Source organism: Eschrichtius robustus, chromosome 2 (assembly GCF_028021215.1).
Source record: "Eschrichtius robustus isolate mEscRob2 chromosome 2, mEscRob2.pri, whole genome shotgun sequence".
In the NCBI taxonomy this organism is placed as follows: Eukaryota; Metazoa; Chordata; class Mammalia; order Artiodactyla; family Eschrichtiidae; genus Eschrichtius; species Eschrichtius robustus.
The window spans coordinates 168,044,422-168,062,772 of NC_090825.1; the positions used below are offsets into that span (position 1 = coordinate 168,044,422).

At 42.2% G+C, this 18,351-nt stretch overlaps 1 protein-coding gene across 11 annotated transcripts in view; it reads left to right on the forward strand.

The window, feature by feature from the left end:
• Nucleotides 1–18,351, forward strand: part of EPS15L1 (epidermal growth factor receptor pathway substrate 15 like 1) — a 101,468-nt gene that overhangs the window by 13,755 nt on the left and 69,362 nt on the right. For 10 of the 11 annotated variants that reach the window (XM_068536795.1, XM_068536797.1, XM_068536792.1 and 7 more), the window contains exons 2-6: nucleotides 9,174–9,215; nucleotides 9,414–9,503; nucleotides 9,968–10,015; nucleotides 11,641–11,736; nucleotides 12,450–12,512. In XM_068536795.1, the coding sequence (XP_068392896.1) occupies nucleotides 9,174–9,215; nucleotides 9,414–9,503; nucleotides 9,968–10,015; nucleotides 11,641–11,736; nucleotides 12,450–12,512 (339 nt within the window). The remainder of the gene's footprint in view (nucleotides 1–9,173; nucleotides 9,216–9,413; nucleotides 9,504–9,967; nucleotides 10,016–11,640; nucleotides 11,737–12,449; nucleotides 12,513–18,351) is intronic. The other variant, XM_068536796.1, reaches the window with a different exon arrangement.

The following is an 18,351-nucleotide window of genomic DNA, read 5'->3' on the forward strand; positions in this document are numbered from 1 at the left end:
TGCCAGGTTTAGATCCAAGTGGATGTGATCACTGTGTGCTTACCAGCCAGGTCATAACTGCGTGCTGATTTGGGCCCTCCCTTTTCACTTGAGCAAACAACGTAAACGTTCTGCCTGTGCCATTTTTACCGCTCTGTGGTATTCTGTCCCAAGGAGACACAGCAGTTCATTATTGGCTTAACTAGTTCTTGACTATTTCCAGTCCTTTACTGTCACCTGCAGTCCCGCCCTGAAGAAGGGCAAACTGATCTAACCCTCTTGCCCTTCTGCCTTCCTGCATATCTGATCATTACAGAATCCCAGGAGGAGACCCTAGAGTATCGGGAAGGCCTAAAGAAATTCTGGTTTTTATTATTTGACAAAAGCAAATTCTGGTTTTGTCAAATAATAAAAAGAAAGAAATTATTTGTTAAAGAAATTAACAAATAAATAAATTCTGGTTTTTATTATTTGACAGAAGCACGATCCTGCCAGTGATAAAGCTACTTTTCATTTATCACACTTAAACCTGAAGCAGCTTGTACCATTAAAATCCTTGCCAGAGCAGAAACACATCAAATGTTGGTCTTTAATTATGTAAAATTTTAAGCACACTAAAAGTAGAGGGAAGAGTTTAATGAACTCCCATGTACTCACCACCCGTTCACAACAGATGCCAACGTTTTGCAAATGTCTTTACCCAAGTGTTTTTCATCTTAGAAATCATATTTCAATATGCACTTCTAGTAGCTGAGACTGTTTTCTTTTACATTACCACAGTGCCATACCACAACTTAATTAATAATAATCTGATACCCAGTCCATATTCAAATTTCCCTGATTATCTAAAAATATCACCTTGCGTTTGGTTTTGACATCTCCTGAGTCTCTTTTTTTTTTTTTTTTTTTTTAATTTTGAGGTAATTGTAGATTCACATGGAATTGTTAAAAAACAACGATGCAGAGAGATCCTGTGTATTCTTTATCTGGTTTTCGCCAGTGGTAATATTTTGCAAATCTGTAGGACACCATCCTAACCGAAACATTGACATTGCTACAGTCAGATGCAGAACAGCTCCATCCCCACAGGGATCTCTGTAGTTGCCCTTTTACAGCCACACCCACTTCCCTTTCTGAATTTCCTTTCTGAATCCTTGGCAACCACTAATCTGTTCATTTCTATAATTTCAGCATTTTAATAATGTACAGTGGAATCATACAGTATGTAACCTTTGGAGATTGGCCTTTTTCACTCCGTATAATCCTCTGGAGATTCTCCTGGGTTGTTGTGTATATCCGTAGTTGATTCCTTTTCATAGCCAAGTAGTATTCCATGGTGCTGTGGGACCACGGTTCATTGAAGCAGTTACCCATTGAAGGAGATCTGGCGTGCTTCAGTTTTGGGCGATTATGAATAAAGCTGCACTAAACATTTGAGTACAGGATGTTCTGTGAACTTAAGTCTTCATTTCTCTGGATGAATGCCCAGGACAGTTGCTGGGTCCTGTGATAGTTGCATGTTTAGTTTAGTTTTTTTTTTTTAATAGCTGCCAAGCTGTTTTCCAGAGTAGTTGTACCTTTTTACATTCCCACAAGCTCCGTATGAGTGATCCAGTTTCTCTGCATGCTTACCAGTGTCACCAACTCTTTTTTTTTTTAATAAATGTATTTATTTATTTATTCTAATTTTTGGCCACGTTGGGTCTTCGTTGCTGCGCACAGGCTTTCTCCAGTTGCCGCGAGCGGGAGCTACTCTTCGTTGAGGTGCATGGGCTTCTCTTTGCGGTGGCTTCTCTTGCTGTGGAGCACGGGCTCTAGGCACGCAGGCTTCAGTAGTTGTGGCACATGGGCTCAGTAGTTGTGGCTCGTGGGCTCTAGAGCGCAGGCTCAGTAGTTGTGGTGCACGGGCTTAGTTGCTCCGTGGCATGTGGGATCTTCCCGGACCAGGGCTCGAACGTGTGTTCCATGCCTTGGCAGGTGGATTCTTTTGTTTTGTTTCGTTTTGTTTTGGCTGCCTTGGGCGTTGGGTCTTTGTTGCTGCATGCGGGCTTTCTCTAGTTGCGGTGAGAAGGGGCTATTCTTTGTTGTGGTGCGCGGGCTTCTCATTGCAACGGCTTCTCTTGTTGCGGAGCATGGGCTCTAGGTGCACGGGCTTCAGTAGTTGTGGCACGTGGGCTCAGTAGTTGTGGCTCACAGGCTCTAGAGCGCAGGCTCAGTAGTTGTGGTGCACGGGCTTAGTTGCTCCGCGGCATGTGGAATCTTCCTGGACCAGGGCTTGAACCCGTGTCCCCTGCATTGGCAGGCGGATTCTTAACCACTGTGCCACCAGGGAAGTCCTGGTGTCACTATTTCTTGTTTTAGCCATTCCAGTAGGTGTGTGGTGGCCTCTCACTGTGGTTTTTCAAGACAATTTTTTTTTTGACTGAAGTATAGTTGATTTATAATGTGTTAGTTTCAGGTATACAGCAAAATGATTCAGTTATATGTGTAACTTTTCAGGTTCTTTTCCATTATCGGTTATTACAGTATATTGAATATAGTTCCCTGTTACAGTGGTTTTTAATTTACATTGCCTAGCTAACGATATGCTAGCCATCTTTTCATGTGCTTATTTGCCATCTGTATATCCTCTTTGGCTAATTGTTCCTTCATGTCTTATGCTCATATTCTCATTGGATTGTTTCCTTTTTTGTTGTTGAGTTTTGAGAGTTCTTTATGTATTGCAGATACTAGTCCTTTGTTGGATATGTGATTGGCAAATACAGTTGACATTTGAACAACACAGGTTTGAACTGCGCAGGTCCACTTATATGTGAATTTTTCCTTTTCTTTTTTCTTTATTTTCTAAAAAATTTTTATTTTATTTTCTTCATTAAATGTGTACTACAGTACTACTAGATCTGAGGTTGGTTGACTCCATAGATGTGGAACTGCAGGTACAGAGGAACTGCGTATGGAGCGCTGACTATAAGTTACACTCGGATTTTTGACTGTGTGGAGGGTGGGCACCCCTAACCCCCACGTTGTTCAAGGGTCAGCTGTATTTCCTTCTAATCTGTAGCTTGTCTCTGCTTCCTCTTATCAGGGTCTTTCGTAGATCAAACATTTAAAATTTTGATGAGGTCCAGTTTATCAATTTTTTTTTTCTTATGAATCAGACTTTTGGTGGCAAGTCTGAACTCTTTGCCCAGCCCCTGATCCTGAATATTTTCTCCTTTGTTTTTTCCTAAAAGTTTTATAGTTTTACATTTACGTCCATGATCCACTTGGAGTTAATTTTGTAAAAAGTGTGAGACTTAGGTCTCCAGGCTCATTCTCTTCCTCTGGATGGCTAGTTGCTCCAGCACCATTTGTGGAACAGGCCTCTTTCCTCCTGAATGGCTTTTGCACCTTTGTCAGAAGTCAGCTGGGCGTATCTGTGTGGGTTTGTTCCTGGGCTCGCTGTTCTGTTCCATGGTTCTACATGTCTTTCCCTCCATCAGTGCCACACTGTCGTAATTACTGTAGTTTTATAGCAAGCCTTGGAATTGAGTAGACTGATTCCTCCCACTTTATTCTTTTTCGACATTGTTTTAGCTCCTTTGCCTTTCTGTATAAATTTTAGAGTAATCTTATCTGTATCAACAAAGAATCACGTTAAGCCTGCATATCAGGGGCATACACATTTATCACATGTTGTTGCATTGGCCTCCAGAAGGCCATTCCACTCAGTTTATTTTCCCACTGGCAGGGCCCAAGATGTGTTTCCACCTTTGCCAACCTGGCATGGCACCTCTCTTTGATTTTGCCAACCTGATAGCAAACAACTGTCATTTCATTCTATTTTGCAGTACCTAAATTGAACATCTCCCCTAACGTTGCTGCATCTCTTCTTTCAGAATCACCTTTTTCTTATCCTTTGCTCGTTTTTAAATTGAGATGTCTTTTTCTTCAGGATTTATGAAAGCTCTTTCTCATGTCTCAGTTCTCTTGGCAGTGTTCACCTTAACTCTGGCTTAGAAACTTCTCATCTGGCAGTTGGAGTGAGCTGTCAGTTTCAGGGAGGTTCAGGATGCCCCAGTGTTTGCTGACGCTCTTTGAGTGCTACTGAGTTATGTCCCGGTTTCCTCACCTGCAGAATATGGTCCGGCCTGCCTGGAGGGCTGTGCGCACCGCCATGGTAATGGTTGTGCAAATAGTGAGGGGAACTAACTCTAAGTGGAAGGCGAAATGCAAGGATTATCAAGTGAGCACTTCTCTAGCCTTGTTTTTGCGTCAGCATCTTGCTTTCCAAGGAGGAACTCAGACAGGGATGTCTTTTGGTGTTATGTGCCTAACTTCCTGCAAAACTTGGCAACAGCTTTGAAAAACACAGCCGTTATGGGGTCTCAGTTTTCCTGAGGAAATGGCAGGCTGCACTGGTTTTCAAGTCAGTTCATATGCTTAAGTCAAGTCTTGCACTTTGACCATGTCTGTTGAATAAAATGTACCATGACATAATCACGTGTTTTGCCTTTTCTCAGGTGAGCGTGCACGGGAGGCTGTGCAGTGGCCCTGTGTCTGGCTCTGTCATGCCTGGGCTATTTTTGCAGGGTGCAGAGTAGGTTAGTGCCACATGGCCTGGGTCTCCTCTGGCTCCGTCACTCCTTGGCTGTGTGACCCTGGGCAAGGTAACCTCAGTCTCCTCACGCATAAATTGGGACGAACAGTAGTACCTGCCCATAGCATTGTTTGGGACAATTAAATGAGGTACAGGATAGAAAATAGTGAGGCTCAGTAAATGTGATCCACTATTTATCAGAACAAGGAATTATACTTTTCTAAAAGTTTTAAAACGAAAATTAATTTGCTTTACAAATGTCATTTTGAAACAAGCAAGGCCAGCGATCATTGCTTTGTTTTGCATAAGAGCTCCTGCCCGTGGATGAAAGCAGGAATCAGAGAGCTGGATGGACTCAATCCTGAGAGGGTTAGGTGTGGCCAGAACCCCAGTCCTCAGGGTTTCCCCTCCAAAGTAGTACTGCTGTGTTCCTCATCTCAAGCTGGTTTTCTCCAGCATTAAAATTGCGTGCACTTGCATGAACTGTGGAGTTTAAAGGCCTCCCAGGAGAAGGATGTGAACTTGTTCCCTGATGTGCTGCCCTCCCTGTCTCCCCGTTTGTAGGTTGCCTCTGGGGTGGAGGTTAGAGTGAAGAGGCCACAGGAACTTTTCTTAGTATTTTAGGAGACCAACTGAAAGATCAAATTGAAAGTTATATTGAACTTCAATGAACAATTCAGAGTCAAAGATGGCATCTTAGCACAGTGGGCTGGTGGAGGGAACACCCTCCTGGGCCGGCTCTGTCCATTCTTGAAGCCATCTCAGAGCTGTCTGCAGCCTCTTACACTGAAGGCCTTGTCGCCTGGCCTGTCCCCTTTCTACCTTTGCCCCTGGGCTCGCTTTGGGGTTAGGCAGAGGTGGGCAGCTCTGGTGCCCACTCTCAGCTCTCAGGGGGCTCTGTCCCAGCAGAGCGGCTGCCTGCGCCAACGAGCTGTTTGTGTCCGAGGTCTCTGCCCGTCACGTGGGGACTCGAGGCCTTAGCAGCATTCATCTTCAGCTCTGTTGCAACAGTGTATTGGGCAGCTTGCAGGTGTGACTCTGCTGTCGCCGGGAGGAAGTCGTGTGGTAAGAGGAAGTGCCATTAGATCTGGTGGTGTTCTCCCTTTACTCCCCCTTCTGCTTATGTAGTGCCTGAGGTATGTGTGATTAAATCAGAACCTCTCACTGCTGTCATTGTCCCAGGTTACCCAAATTGATTCCTGTACTTAGAGAGGAATGGGTGAGGCATATTCTGTGGTTTTCCGTTAGTGGTAGGTCATTTGGGATCAACACCTGGCCATAGACTGTCTGTGGGATGAGCCCTTAGCATCGATGGGCCAAGCTTTGGGCCTGGGGCTTCAGAGCCTTTTCTGGACTGTTTGGGGTCTTGTTCCTCCTGATGGTGGATCTAGTTCAGAAGCATTCGGAAAGTTTGAGGCAGTTATTAACCATCTATGCTCCAAATATCTTAACTTTTTTTCGTTGGAATAGTAGTAGCTTGGAAACCTCTCTCTTGCTTACCATGAGATCTTAAAAAAATCCCACTGGAAATGCCTTTCAGACCCGTGCCTCTCTGATTGCTGGCAGGAAGGGGACATTTGTCAAGGTGGGGGGTCCCTGTGGTCTGTGCGTTCCATTTCCATGAGCTGGGGCACAGGATGTGCTATCTAGACCCAGCACGGTTACCTTTACTGATGACAAACAGCCTGCCTGACTTTGCTTCCTCTGTCAGCCTTACTCCTCTGGGGAGATGTGTTTTGAAAGCATGCAGAGCTTTTTTTTTTTAACTGGTTAATTATTTTAAATTGAGGTTATAGTTGACATATAACATTATATTAGTTTCAGGTGTACGATGTAATGATTTGCTATTTATACACATTGTGAAATGATCACAATACTTAACATGCATCACCACATGGTTATAAAATCTCTTTTCTTGTGATGAGAACTTTTAAGATCTACTCTTAGCAACTTTCAGTATACAGTACAGTATTATTGACTATATTAACCATGCTGTACATTATATCTCATGACTTACTTATTTTATAACCGGAAGTTTGCACCTTTTGACCACCTTCACCCATTTCGCCTACCCCCTATTCCCATCTCTGGCAGCCACCCATCTGTTCTCTGTGTCTGTGAGTTTGGTTTCTTGGTTTTGTTTTTTAGATTCCACGTATAAGTGAGATCATCCAGTATTTGTCTTTCCCTGTTTAACTTATTTCACTTAGCATAATGTCTTCAGGGTTCATTCACATTGTCACAAATGACAAGATTTCCTTCTTTTTAATGACTGAATAATATTCCTCTGTGTGCATGAGTGTGTGTGTGTGTGTGTGTGTGTGTACACACACCATATTTTCTTTTTCCGTTCATCCATTGATGAGTAAATATTTAGGTTGCTTTCATGCTTGGCTATTGTAAATAATGCTGCAGTGAACATGGAGTTGTTGTTTGTTTGTTCGTTTTTCTTAGTGTTTTCGTTTCCTTTGGATAAATACCCAAAAGTGAAATTGCTGGATCATATGGTAGTTCTGTTTTTAATTTTTTGAGGAACCTCCATACTGTTTTTCATAGCAGCTGTACCCGTTTACATTTCTACCAACAGTGTGCAAGGGTTCCCTTTTCTCCACGCCCTCTCCAACACTTTGTTATTTCTTATCTTTTTGATGCTAGCCATTCTAACAGGTGTGAGGTGAGATATTGTAGTTTTGATTTGCATTTCCCTGATGATTAGTGATGTTGAGCATCTTTTCACATACCTGTTGGCCATCTGTATGTCTTCTTTGGAAAAACGTCTATTCAGATCCTCTGCCTATTTTTTAATTGGGTTGTTTGGTTTTTTGCTATTGAGTTGTATGAGTTCATGTGGGGTTTTAAACCCTGGAAATCAAACAGGGTGTGATGGTGGACATTGCCATCTAAGTCATAAGAAGCTAAGGGCGACAGCCTCCCCCAGGACGGTATACACAAGGGCCCAGGGCAGGAGGAACCCTCCCGCTAGGGAGCTGCTGTAGCTGTACATTTGGCTCTTTTTTTTTTGGCTGAGCCGTGCGGCTTACAGGATCTTAGTACGGCAGTGAAAGCGCAGAGTCCTAACAACTGGACCACCAGGGAATTCCCCACTTAGCTCTCATTTCTTCTTATTGGTGTTGTTGCCTTTTCTTTCTCAAGCCATTGGCCTTTACCCTCCTTTCTTGCTTTTTCACATTGTTCTGCCTAGCTTTTTAGCTTTTTCTGCCTTTTCAGGATTTCCCTTTTTCTTTTCCCCTTTTTCTTTTTTTTTTGACTTTCCTCTGCCGCCTTTCAGATCTTTTTGCTCTTTTCCTTCTGTTTTCCTTCTCTCTTGCTGGTGTTCTTGTACTTTCGCTTCTTTCTGTGTTTGCAGGTGTTGGCATCCTCCAGAGGAGCTGACCGTAATCTGGGCATTATTTTTAACCTGAAATGACTTTTTACAGCACAGCAGGATGCAAGTGTTGGGCTGGTTCAAATCAGTGATTGTAACTGAAGGGAACCCACCTTCCCCCAGTTTTATTCATTATGAAAAGTCGCACAACAGCATTCAAAGACTTTTAAAATAAACACTGTCATCCCACCTCTCATCTGGTACTCATTTTTCCTGGCATTCTTCTCTTTACCTGTTTACACACCAGTTCTTACATACGATTAAGCATAATGGTGTCTTCTTCACTTTTCTTGCTCACTAAATCAATGGCAAGTTTGCCATGTCCTGCTTTTTTCCCTTCATGCGGTAAAAGACCAACATGTGTAAGCCTTTACAGCTAACATCTTAGTGGCTGCTGAATTCCTCCCCCTGCTGGCGTACACCTGCAGATCCCCTCCACTGGGGGAGATCCCCGCCACTGGTGGGTGGCTCGCTGAGGTTGGGAAGAGAGACCGTGGACACGGTGGGATGTGCGAGGGTTTGGCCGCCAACCAGGCTGAATCCAGGCGTGGCCTCAATTTGCCGCTTGATCCTAGACCGGGTGGTTACCTTCTCTGAACAGCGACATCTTGGGGAATCTGGAATGTCTGGAACATGGAGTGTCTTCGGTTCCAAGCTGAGGATTTTGAACTTCCTGCCTGTCATTGTGGGAGCAGTCACTGGCCAGCTCTCTCCTGACGGCCGGGGCTGGTCAGTGGTTTTTGCACAGCCCTTGGGTGGGTGGCTGGTGGAGGACGAGATGGGTGGGGACGAGACCTGGAGTGGGGAAACCAGTCTGAATCTTCTGTGACTGGTGATTCATGATGATGTGCAGAAGCTCCTGTTCTGGTTCCGGAGCCAGAGAACAATCTCAAAGGATAAGGGTGTCTTTTCCCTCTGAGCTCCTGGACGCACCGAAATCCCATCGGTCAGTGAATGGAAAACGACTCTGGGCTGCTGTTCCTTCCTGAACGACTGTGTTGTTTGTGTTGGAATCGGGACTTATTTAAGAGCATTAACATCTCCTTTTTCTAAATCGAGAAAGTGTGTTATCTCTGAAAATAAACTACAGTCCACGTGTAGAGGACGTTTAAAGTGCATAAATTTTGATTTTCATTATTGTGTATTTTGGTGATAACAGAATTGAGGGACACTTTTTTTTAGAAGGGTTTTGTGTCCACCTTTGACCAATATCTGTGGTTTTGTTTACAGATTTCCACTGGAAATCCATTATATGAATCTTATTACAAGCAGGTAAGTTTTCACTAGTGTCTTTTTGGATTGAAATTAGAGTGAGTGACTCAGAGACCACAGCTGTGAATTGCAGCCCAGTAAGGCCTTTCGTCCCTTTCTGTTTCCAAATTATCAGCTAGCAGCCAGTGTCATGGGTAATGCTTTTACCTGCTGCTCCGTTGCTGAAGCCTTGTCTCAAGTGTTGCTCCCCAATTCCAGGTAGACCCAGCATACACAGGGCGAGTTGGGGCGAGTGAAGCTGCACTTTTTCTAAAGAAGTCTGGGCTCTCAGACATTATCCTTGGGAAGGTATGTGATGAATGATAGCGATTTCTGTGGCCGCCCTCAGGGCTCCCCCGGCAGGTGAAGGCCAGCCTGTGCAGACCCCTCTTCATGCGGTCTGTACTCCCCTTGGAAGTGGGCTGGCCATTGCGAGCCTCTCGGGGCTGTAATTGGTAGATCCAAGTGCTCTGATGGCTACTGCCACCCTTTGCTTGAATAGCAGACAAGAAGCCTGAGTGCTCTTGGGATCTTGATAGCTGTGGATTTATGTTGGCCTCGGAGCCAGGTGTACCTGGGTGTTCTCCGGGCTCTGCCACTGACCGCTGTGTGCCCCTGGGGGGAGGGAGGGGTGAAGGCTATTCACCTGTTCTGAGTCTGTGGCTGCTGTGGCATATACATAAGGCCCGCATGTAGCGATGGTGGCTTCTGTTTTGTGATTAAACGGGCAATGATCCGCAGTCGCACTCACGAGCATTTTTGTGTTTCCACAGATATGGGACTTGGCCGACCCAGAAGGTAAAGGGTTCTTGGACAAACAGGTATATACACGTATACACAGAGCAAGTGGAGGGGCTGGGCCAGAGCCCCCAGGCCGGGTCACCTCTGCACTTCCTTCCTCGTTGTCTCCACTGACAAGTATTACTAGTCATAAGTGCGGACATCAAACTGTTAAAATGGGAAGGTTTCATTTTGAAATAAAGGTCTTTTGAACTCTTGGAGCCATCTTTCATGGTTAGCGTATCTGTTAATATTTTGTGTGCTTACAAGCAGTTGAAATGTTTTCAAAACGTTTTATTTTGAAATAACTTCAGACTCTCATGGAAGTTGCAAAAAATAGTTCAGTGAGTTCCCGTGTATCATTTCCCAGCTCTCACCAAAGCACACTGCTCAGAAGCCTGACTCAGAGCTGACCAGTTTTATTGATACCTGCACTTTCTTGTGGCTTTTGTTTCTGTCGTATATAGTTCTATGTAATTTCATCACTTGCATAGATTGAAGTAACCATCACAACAGTCAGTATCAGAACATTCTCAGACCCCAGAGTCTCCCTCATGCAGCCCATTGGTAGTCACACCCTGACCCCTGGCAACCACTGGTTCCTTCTCTGACATAATTTTGTCATTTTGAGAAGGTTCTATAAATGGAATGTTATAGTACTTATGATTTTTAAATGGTCGTATTTTAATTTAGTTCAGTCTTTCCCCAAACTATATTCCAAGGGATGGTGTTCCTGGTGTCTCACTGTCCGTGGTCCGACCCGTCGGGGAAGCACCGTTAGCTTTTCCTCCCTCGCTTGAGATTCACAGTGCACATCTGTGTGTTAAGGTTCTGAGGATCTTTGTGTAAGAGAGCCCTGTTAACTTGGCTTAATGCAGTTCTTCTAACCTTACTAATGTCCCCGTTTCTCTACACTCTACACGGGCATTCTGTAGACATCAGCTTGAGAAAAGCTGCTCTAGTGCTCATCTCTTTGAAGAAGTTTTTAAAACCATAATTGTGTTTACAGTTTTAAAAAGAGTCCGTGTTATTAGGCCCGTTGATCAGTTTAAAAAAACTAGGTGATGCCACACGAGTCCAGTAAGACTGTGGCATGGCCGGTTCTGGGTTAGGAGGAGGGCGAGGAGGAGCCAAGGCCCCTGACGGCCTGGTTCAGGTCCTTTGTCCTTATGTGGGAAGTGAAGTCCACGTCAGGCCATTGGGGAGTAGGGGGGGTGAGTGGGAGATGCTCTGTTCAGTGAGGCCAGGGGGATCCCAGTGAATCGTGAGTGTCAATTCCCGAACAACTGTGTCTATTTCAAACCATTTTTAAAAAGTCAACGCATATTTGAACCATCCTTTAGACTCTTAAACTGCAGTCTGCTACTTTTACAATCTAGCATTTCCTAAATGTTGAGAGCTCATTATTTTTGAAAATACATTTATTTGAAATTTTACATTGTTCAGAAAGCTATGGGCTAAGTCTGTTTTAGCATATTCATTTAAACAGTGCTCCCAGGGTGAGACCAGTTCTGCTCAACACTGTAAGTGACTCACTCACATGTAGTCTTCCTTGTTGAAGTAAACTGAAATCCCTCTTTCCCCAAAGCCCACTGCTGCAGACAGCTCTGCCACTGCCGCTGCCAGCTGGGTGGGGTTTACGCCTCCCCCTTTTTTGGATTTGCAGGGTTTCTATGTTGCACTGAGACTAGTGGCCTGTGCACAGAGCGGCCACGAAGTTACCTTGAGCAATCTGAATTTGAACATGCCGCCGCCTAAATTTGTAAGTGTCAAAATCCTTCAAGTTCACGTTCTTCTAATATCATCTATTTATCTACCTCTCCATGTTTTCTCTCTCCCTCATTTTAATTTTTTTTTAATTGCAGGGAAATTTACATAATCTATAATTAACTGTTTAAAAATGAACAATTGGGTGACATTTAGTGCATTCACAATATTGTGTAACCATCACCTCTATCTGGTCCAGAATATTTTCATCACCCCAAAAGAAAACTCTACACCCATTAAATAATCATTCCCTATTTCCCCCTCCCCCAACCCTTGGCAGCCACTAATCTGCTTTCTGTCTCTATGCATTTGCCTGTTCTGGACATTTTATAGAGTCATACATCTGGCTTCTTTCACTCAGCATAATGTTTTCAAGGTTCATCCACATTGTAGCATGTGTCGGTACTTCATTCCTTTTCGTTGCTGAATAAGATTGCATTGTGCAGTCTACCCCATTTTGTTTATCCATTCATCTGTTGGTGGACATAATAATTCATGTACAAGGAATTGTTTGCACACCTGTGTTCAGTTCTTTTGGGTCTATACCTAGGAGTAGAATTGCTGAGTTATATGGTAATTCTGTGTTTAACTTTTTGAGGTTTTCCTCCTTTTTGAAAGCACTTTGAAATGTGTATCCTTATAGTAAACACATCCTCCTGTAGTTGAATTCTGTTCCAGCTACAGTGCAATGTACCTCTTTCTCCTCAGCACGACACCAGCAGCCCTTTGATGGTCACGCCGCCTTCTGCAGAGGCCCATTGGGCTGTGAGGGTAAGTGACCGGGGAAGGCGCCCCTCGGCTGTCTTTCACATGCAGTCGTTTAGCCATTTATGACGTTCAGAACATTTCATAGGACGATAGTATCATCCACTCTGTTTCAGAGTGAGTATGCCACAGAAGTTGGACAAAATACTTTTCCAAATTAGAGTCTTTTCAAAGGCTATCTATCCCCTTTTCCTATAATTGGGTGTTGCCTACTAAGGCAGTTAGCTAAGTTTCAGATGTTGGATTCTGAAATGTTTACAGTTGAAATCTCGTATTTCTGTGGTTTTGCTGCTTGGGTTGGTTAATCAGGATAGAAGGAGAAATTGTGAGAACTCTCAAGCGTGAAGACTTCCAGGATGTCTTCGTAGCTTTCTTCCTTATTTCCAGCCAGTTTATGCGTTATAATTCTTTCCTTTCTGTTGCTCCTATTGCTTTTTGAAAAGCTTCTCTCAACACTTAATGTGTTCGTTTTAAGACAGGATGTTGTGGCTGTAGAGCTGTGTTACTGCTTCTAGAAAGAAAAACGAATGGTGTCTCCTAATAAGTGTGGAATTGACTCCTGAAGGCAACCTGTGTATGGCTTGGAGACAGTCTCCCAGTAATGAGACCTCCTCCCCACTCACTGTGAGCGGGTTGTCACATTTCCTCACTCTTACCTGGCTTAAATAGTGACATTAATAGCAGTCCTGCTATGAAATAGACACCCCTCACCCAACCCCCCAGCCCCAAGTGCTTTTTTGTCCCTTTTTATGACGTTGGTGTGTTCCCTCCTTGAAAGGGTTTAGATGGGAGAGGTCCGTGCAGGGACAGGGCAGGAAGAGGCCTCAGGTGACTGAGGGGTCAGGAAGTTGCCTTTGTGAGCAATCAAGCATGTTGCCGCAGTGCCGAAGGATTTCTTTCTCTGTAGTCCAATTGCACGGCGCCTACTTTGAAAAGCAGCTGCTTTGTTGTGAAAAATGGTGCCAAAGGGATCTTATTATTCCTTGAACCATTTTGGCCCCTTTCTGGCAGGGGCTGTGTTGAGGCCTCAAGAGAAGAGCTGGCGGCTGAGGAGCCTGTGAGGCCTTGAAGAGGGGAGTCGGGGCAGGAATGGCACCGTAGTGGGGCAGAGAGCTTTGCAGTCCATTCAGAGAAACGGTGACAAGTGTTAACGTTCTTTTCTGTGGTGGAAGTTCCTGGGCTTCCTGAAGCCTGAGCCAGCGAGTCTGACAGATCCGGGGAGAATTCCACACTCCAGGCGGATGCAGGGAGTTGGGATTCTCAGTGCTTATGGTGACTCGAGTACACAGTGTCTGCTTGTGCTCTGATTTCAGTTTTTTCTTTTTTTTTTTTTTAATTGTGGTAAAATACACATAATATAAAATTCACTATCTTTTTAAAAAAATTTATTTATTTATTTGTTTTTATTTTTGGCTGTGTTGGGTCTTCGTTGCTGCGCATGGGCTTTCTCTAGATGAGGCAAGCAGGGGCTACTCTTCGTTGAGGTGTGCGGGCTTCTCATTGTCGTGGCTTCACTTGTTGCAGAGCACGGGCTCTAGAGTGCAGCCTCAGTAGTTGTGGCGCACGGGCTTAGTTGCTCCGTGGCATGTGGGATCTTCCCGGCCAGGGATCGAACCCGTGTCCCCTGCATTGGCAGGCGGATTCTTAACCACTACACCACCAGGGAAGCCCTGTATGTCTTCCTTGGAAACATGTCTGTTCAGATCCTCTGCCCATTTTTTAATCAGGTTGTTTTTTGATATTGAGTTGAATGAGTTCTTTGCATATTTTTAGATATTAACCCCTTATCAGATAAATCATTTGTAAATCTCTTCTCCCGTTTGGTAGGCTGCCTTTTCATTTTGTTGGTGGTTTTCTTTGCCGTGCAAAAGCTTTTAAGTTTAATTAGGTCCCATTTCTTTATTTTTGCTTTTGTTTCCTTTGCTTTAGGAGACATCCAAAAAAAATATTGCTATGATTTATGTCAAAGAGTGTTCTGTCTGTGTTTTCTTCTAGGAGTTTTTTGGTTTCTGGTCTTACATTTAGGTCTTTAATCCATTTTGAACTTATTTTTGTATGTGGTGTAAGAAAATGTTCTAATTTCATTCTTTCACATGTAGCTGTCCAGTTTTCCCAACACCACTTATTGAGGACATTGTTGTTTCTCCATTGTCTATTCTTGTCTCCTTTATCTTAGATTAACTGACCATAGTGCATAGGTTTATTTCTGGGCTCTCTGTTCTGTTCCATTGATCTTTGTGTCTGTTTTTTGTGCCAGTACTGTACTGTTTTGATTACTGTAGCTTTGTAACATCAGTTAGGGAGCTTGATACCTCCAGCTCTGTTCTTTCTCAAGATTGTTTTGTCTATTTGGAGTCCTTTGTATTTAATACAAATTTTAAAATCATTTGTTCTCATTCTTTGAAAAATGTCGTTGGTATTTTGATAGGGATTGCATTGAATCTGTAGATTGCCTTGGGTAGTATGGTCATTTTAACAATATTAATTCTTCCATTCCATGAGCACGATATATCTTTCCATCAGTTTGTGTTGTCTTCAGTTTCTTTCATCAGTGTCTTACAGTTTTCTGAGTATAGATCTTTTACCTCTTTAGTTAGATTTATTCTTAGATATTTTATGGTTTTTGATGCGACTGTAAATGGGATTGTTTCTTTAACTTCTCTTTCTGATAGTTTGTTGTTAGTGTACAGAAATGCAACAGAATTCTGTATATTTTGCATCCTGCAACAAATTCGTTGATGAGCTCTAGTATTTTTTTGGTGGTGTCTTGAGGATTTTCTATGTATATAGTATCATGTTATCTGCAAACAGGGACAGTTTTACTTCTTCCTTTCCAATTTGGATTCCTTTTATTTCTTGTCTGATTGCTGCATCTAGGACTTCCAATACTATATTGAAGAAAAGTAGCAAGAGTGGGCATCCTTGTCTTGTTCCTGATCTTAGAGGAAATGCTTTCAGCCTTTCACCATTGAGTATAATGTTTGCTGTGGGCTTATCATATATGGCCATTATTATGTTGAATTATGTTCCCTCTCTACCCACTTTGTGGAGAGTTTTTATCTCAAATCGATGTTAAATTTTGTCAAAAGCTTTTACTGCATCTATTGAGATGATCATATGATTTTTATTCTTTAATTTGTTAATGTTGTGCTATTGATATTGAACCATCCTTGCATCCCTGGAATAAATTCCACTTGATCATGGTGTATGATCCTTTTAATGTATTGTTGAATTTGGTTTACTAATATTTTGTTGAGGATTTTTGCATCTATATTCATCAGTGATATTGGCCTGTAATTCTCTTTGTCTGGTTTTGGTATCAGGGTGATGCTGACCTTGTAGAATGAGTTTGGAAGCTTTCCTGCCTCTTAAATTTTTTGCAGTAGTTTGAGAAGGATAGGTGTTAACTCTTCTTTAAATGTTTGGTAGAATTTGTCTGGTTCCTGGACTTTGTTAGGAGTTTTTAAAATTACTAATTCAGTTTCATTACTGGTAATCGGTCTGTTCACATTTTCTATTTCTTCCTAATTCAGTCTTGGGAGAGTATACATTTCTAGCAGTTTATCCATGTCTTCTAAGTTTTCCAATTTGTTGGCATGTAATTGTTCATAGTAATCCCCTATGATCCTTTGTATTTCTGTGGTGTCAATTATAATTTCTCCTGTTTTATTTCTGATTTTATTTATTTAGGCCCTTTTTTTTTTTTCCTTGATGAGTCTGGCTAAAGGCTTATCAATTTTGTTTATCTTTGCAAAGAACCAGCTCTTACTTTCATTGATCTTTTATATTGTCTTTTTGGTCTCTTTTTTATTTATTACTCCTTTGATCTTTATTACTTCCTTCCTTCTACTGACTTTGGGTTTTGTTTGTTTTTCTTTTTCTAGTATCTTTTGGTGTAAGGTTAGATTGTTTGAGATTTTTCTTGTTTCCTTAGGTAGGCTTGTAGCACTATAAACTCCCTCTTAGAACTGCTTTTGCTGTATACCATAGATTTTTTAAAAAATATTTAAATTTTATTGGAGTATAGTTGATTTACAGTTGTATACCACGAAATTTGGATCATTTTGTTTCCATTTTCATTTGTCTCCAGGTATTTTTTGATTTTTTCTTTGATTTCTTCAGTGACCCATTGGTTGTTTAGTAACATATTGTTTAGAATGCATGTGTTTGTGTTTTTTGTAGTTGTTTTCCTGTAGTTGATTTCTAGCCTCATACTGTTGTGGTCAGAAAGACTGATATGATTCCAGTCTTAAATTTATTGAGACTTGCTTTGTGCTGTAGCATGTGATCTGTCCTGGAGAATGTCCGATGTGCACTTGAATGTGTATTTTGCTGTTTTGGGATGGAATGTTCTATATATATCTGTTAATTTCATCTGATCTAATATATCACTTAAGGCCATTCTTTCCTTATTGATTTTCTGTTTAGATGATCTATTGATGTAAGTGGGGTGTTAAAATTCCCAATTATTATTGTATTACTGTCAGTTTTTCCCTTTATGTTAATATTTGCTTTAGGTATTTTGGTGCTTTATGTTGGGTGCATATCTGTGTTTACAATTGTTATATCTTCTTGTTGGATTGACCCCTTTATCATTATGTAATGCCCTTCTTTGTCTTTTGTTACAGTCCTTGTTTTACAGTTATTTTGTCTGATGTAAATATTGCTACCCCAGCTTTCTTTTCATTTACATTTGCGTGGAATATCTTTTTCCAACCCCTCACTTTCAGTCTGTGTGTGTCTTTAGATCTGAAGTCTCTTAAAAGCAGCATATAGATGGGTCTCGTTTTTTATCCATTCAGCCACTCCATGTTTTTTGATTGGAGCATTTAGTCCATTTACATTTAAAGTAGTCATTGATAGGTATGTACTTATTGCCATTTTGTTCATTGTTTTCAGTACGTTTTGGTAGTTTTATTGTTGCTGTTCCTTTTTTTCTTTTTTTTAAATGCATGCTTTTCGAATTCTTGGTGGTGTTCCCATTTTTTTTAATTAAATTTATTTATTTATTTTTGGCTGTGTTGGGTCTTCCTTGCTGCACGCGGGCTTTCTCTAGTTGCGGTGAGCGGGGGCTACTCTTCGTTGTCGTGCGCGGGCTTCTCATTGTGGTGGCTTCTTTTGTTGCAGAGCATGGGCTTTAGGCACGTGGGCTTCAGTAGTTGTGGCACGTGGGCTCAGTAGTTGTGGCTCATGGGCTCTAGAGCACAGGCTCAGTAGTTGTGGCGCATGGGCTTAGTTGCTCCGTGGCATGTGGGATCTTTCCCGGACCAGGGCTCAAACCCATGTCCCCTGCATTGGCAGGTGGATTCTTAACCACTGCGCCACCAGGGAAGTCCGAGTTCCTTTTTTCTTCTGCTCTTTTTCCCTTGTGATTTGGTGGCTTTCTTTAGTGTTATGTTTGGATGCTTTTCTCTTTTGTGTCTATGTAGATACATTATAGGTTTTGGGTTTGTGGTTACCATGAGGTTCATGTATAACAACCTATGCATAGGTGAGTATTTTAAGTTGGTGCTCTCAGGTTTGAATGCATTCTAACAATCGTACATTTTTACTTCCCCTCGCCACATTTTGTTTTTGACATCGTATTTTGCATCTTCTTATTTTGTGTTTTTCTTAACTACTTATTATAGGAGATGATTTTACTACTGGTCTTTTAACCGTCCTACTAGCTTTATAAGTGGTTGATCCCTACCTTTACTGTATGTTTGCCTTTACCAATGAGATTTTTTTCCTTTCATAATTTTCTTGTTTCTAGTTGTGGCCTTTTCTTTTCCACTTAGAGAAATCTCTAGCATTTCTCATAAGGCTTGTTTAGTGGTGCTGAACTCTTCCTTTTGCTTGTCTG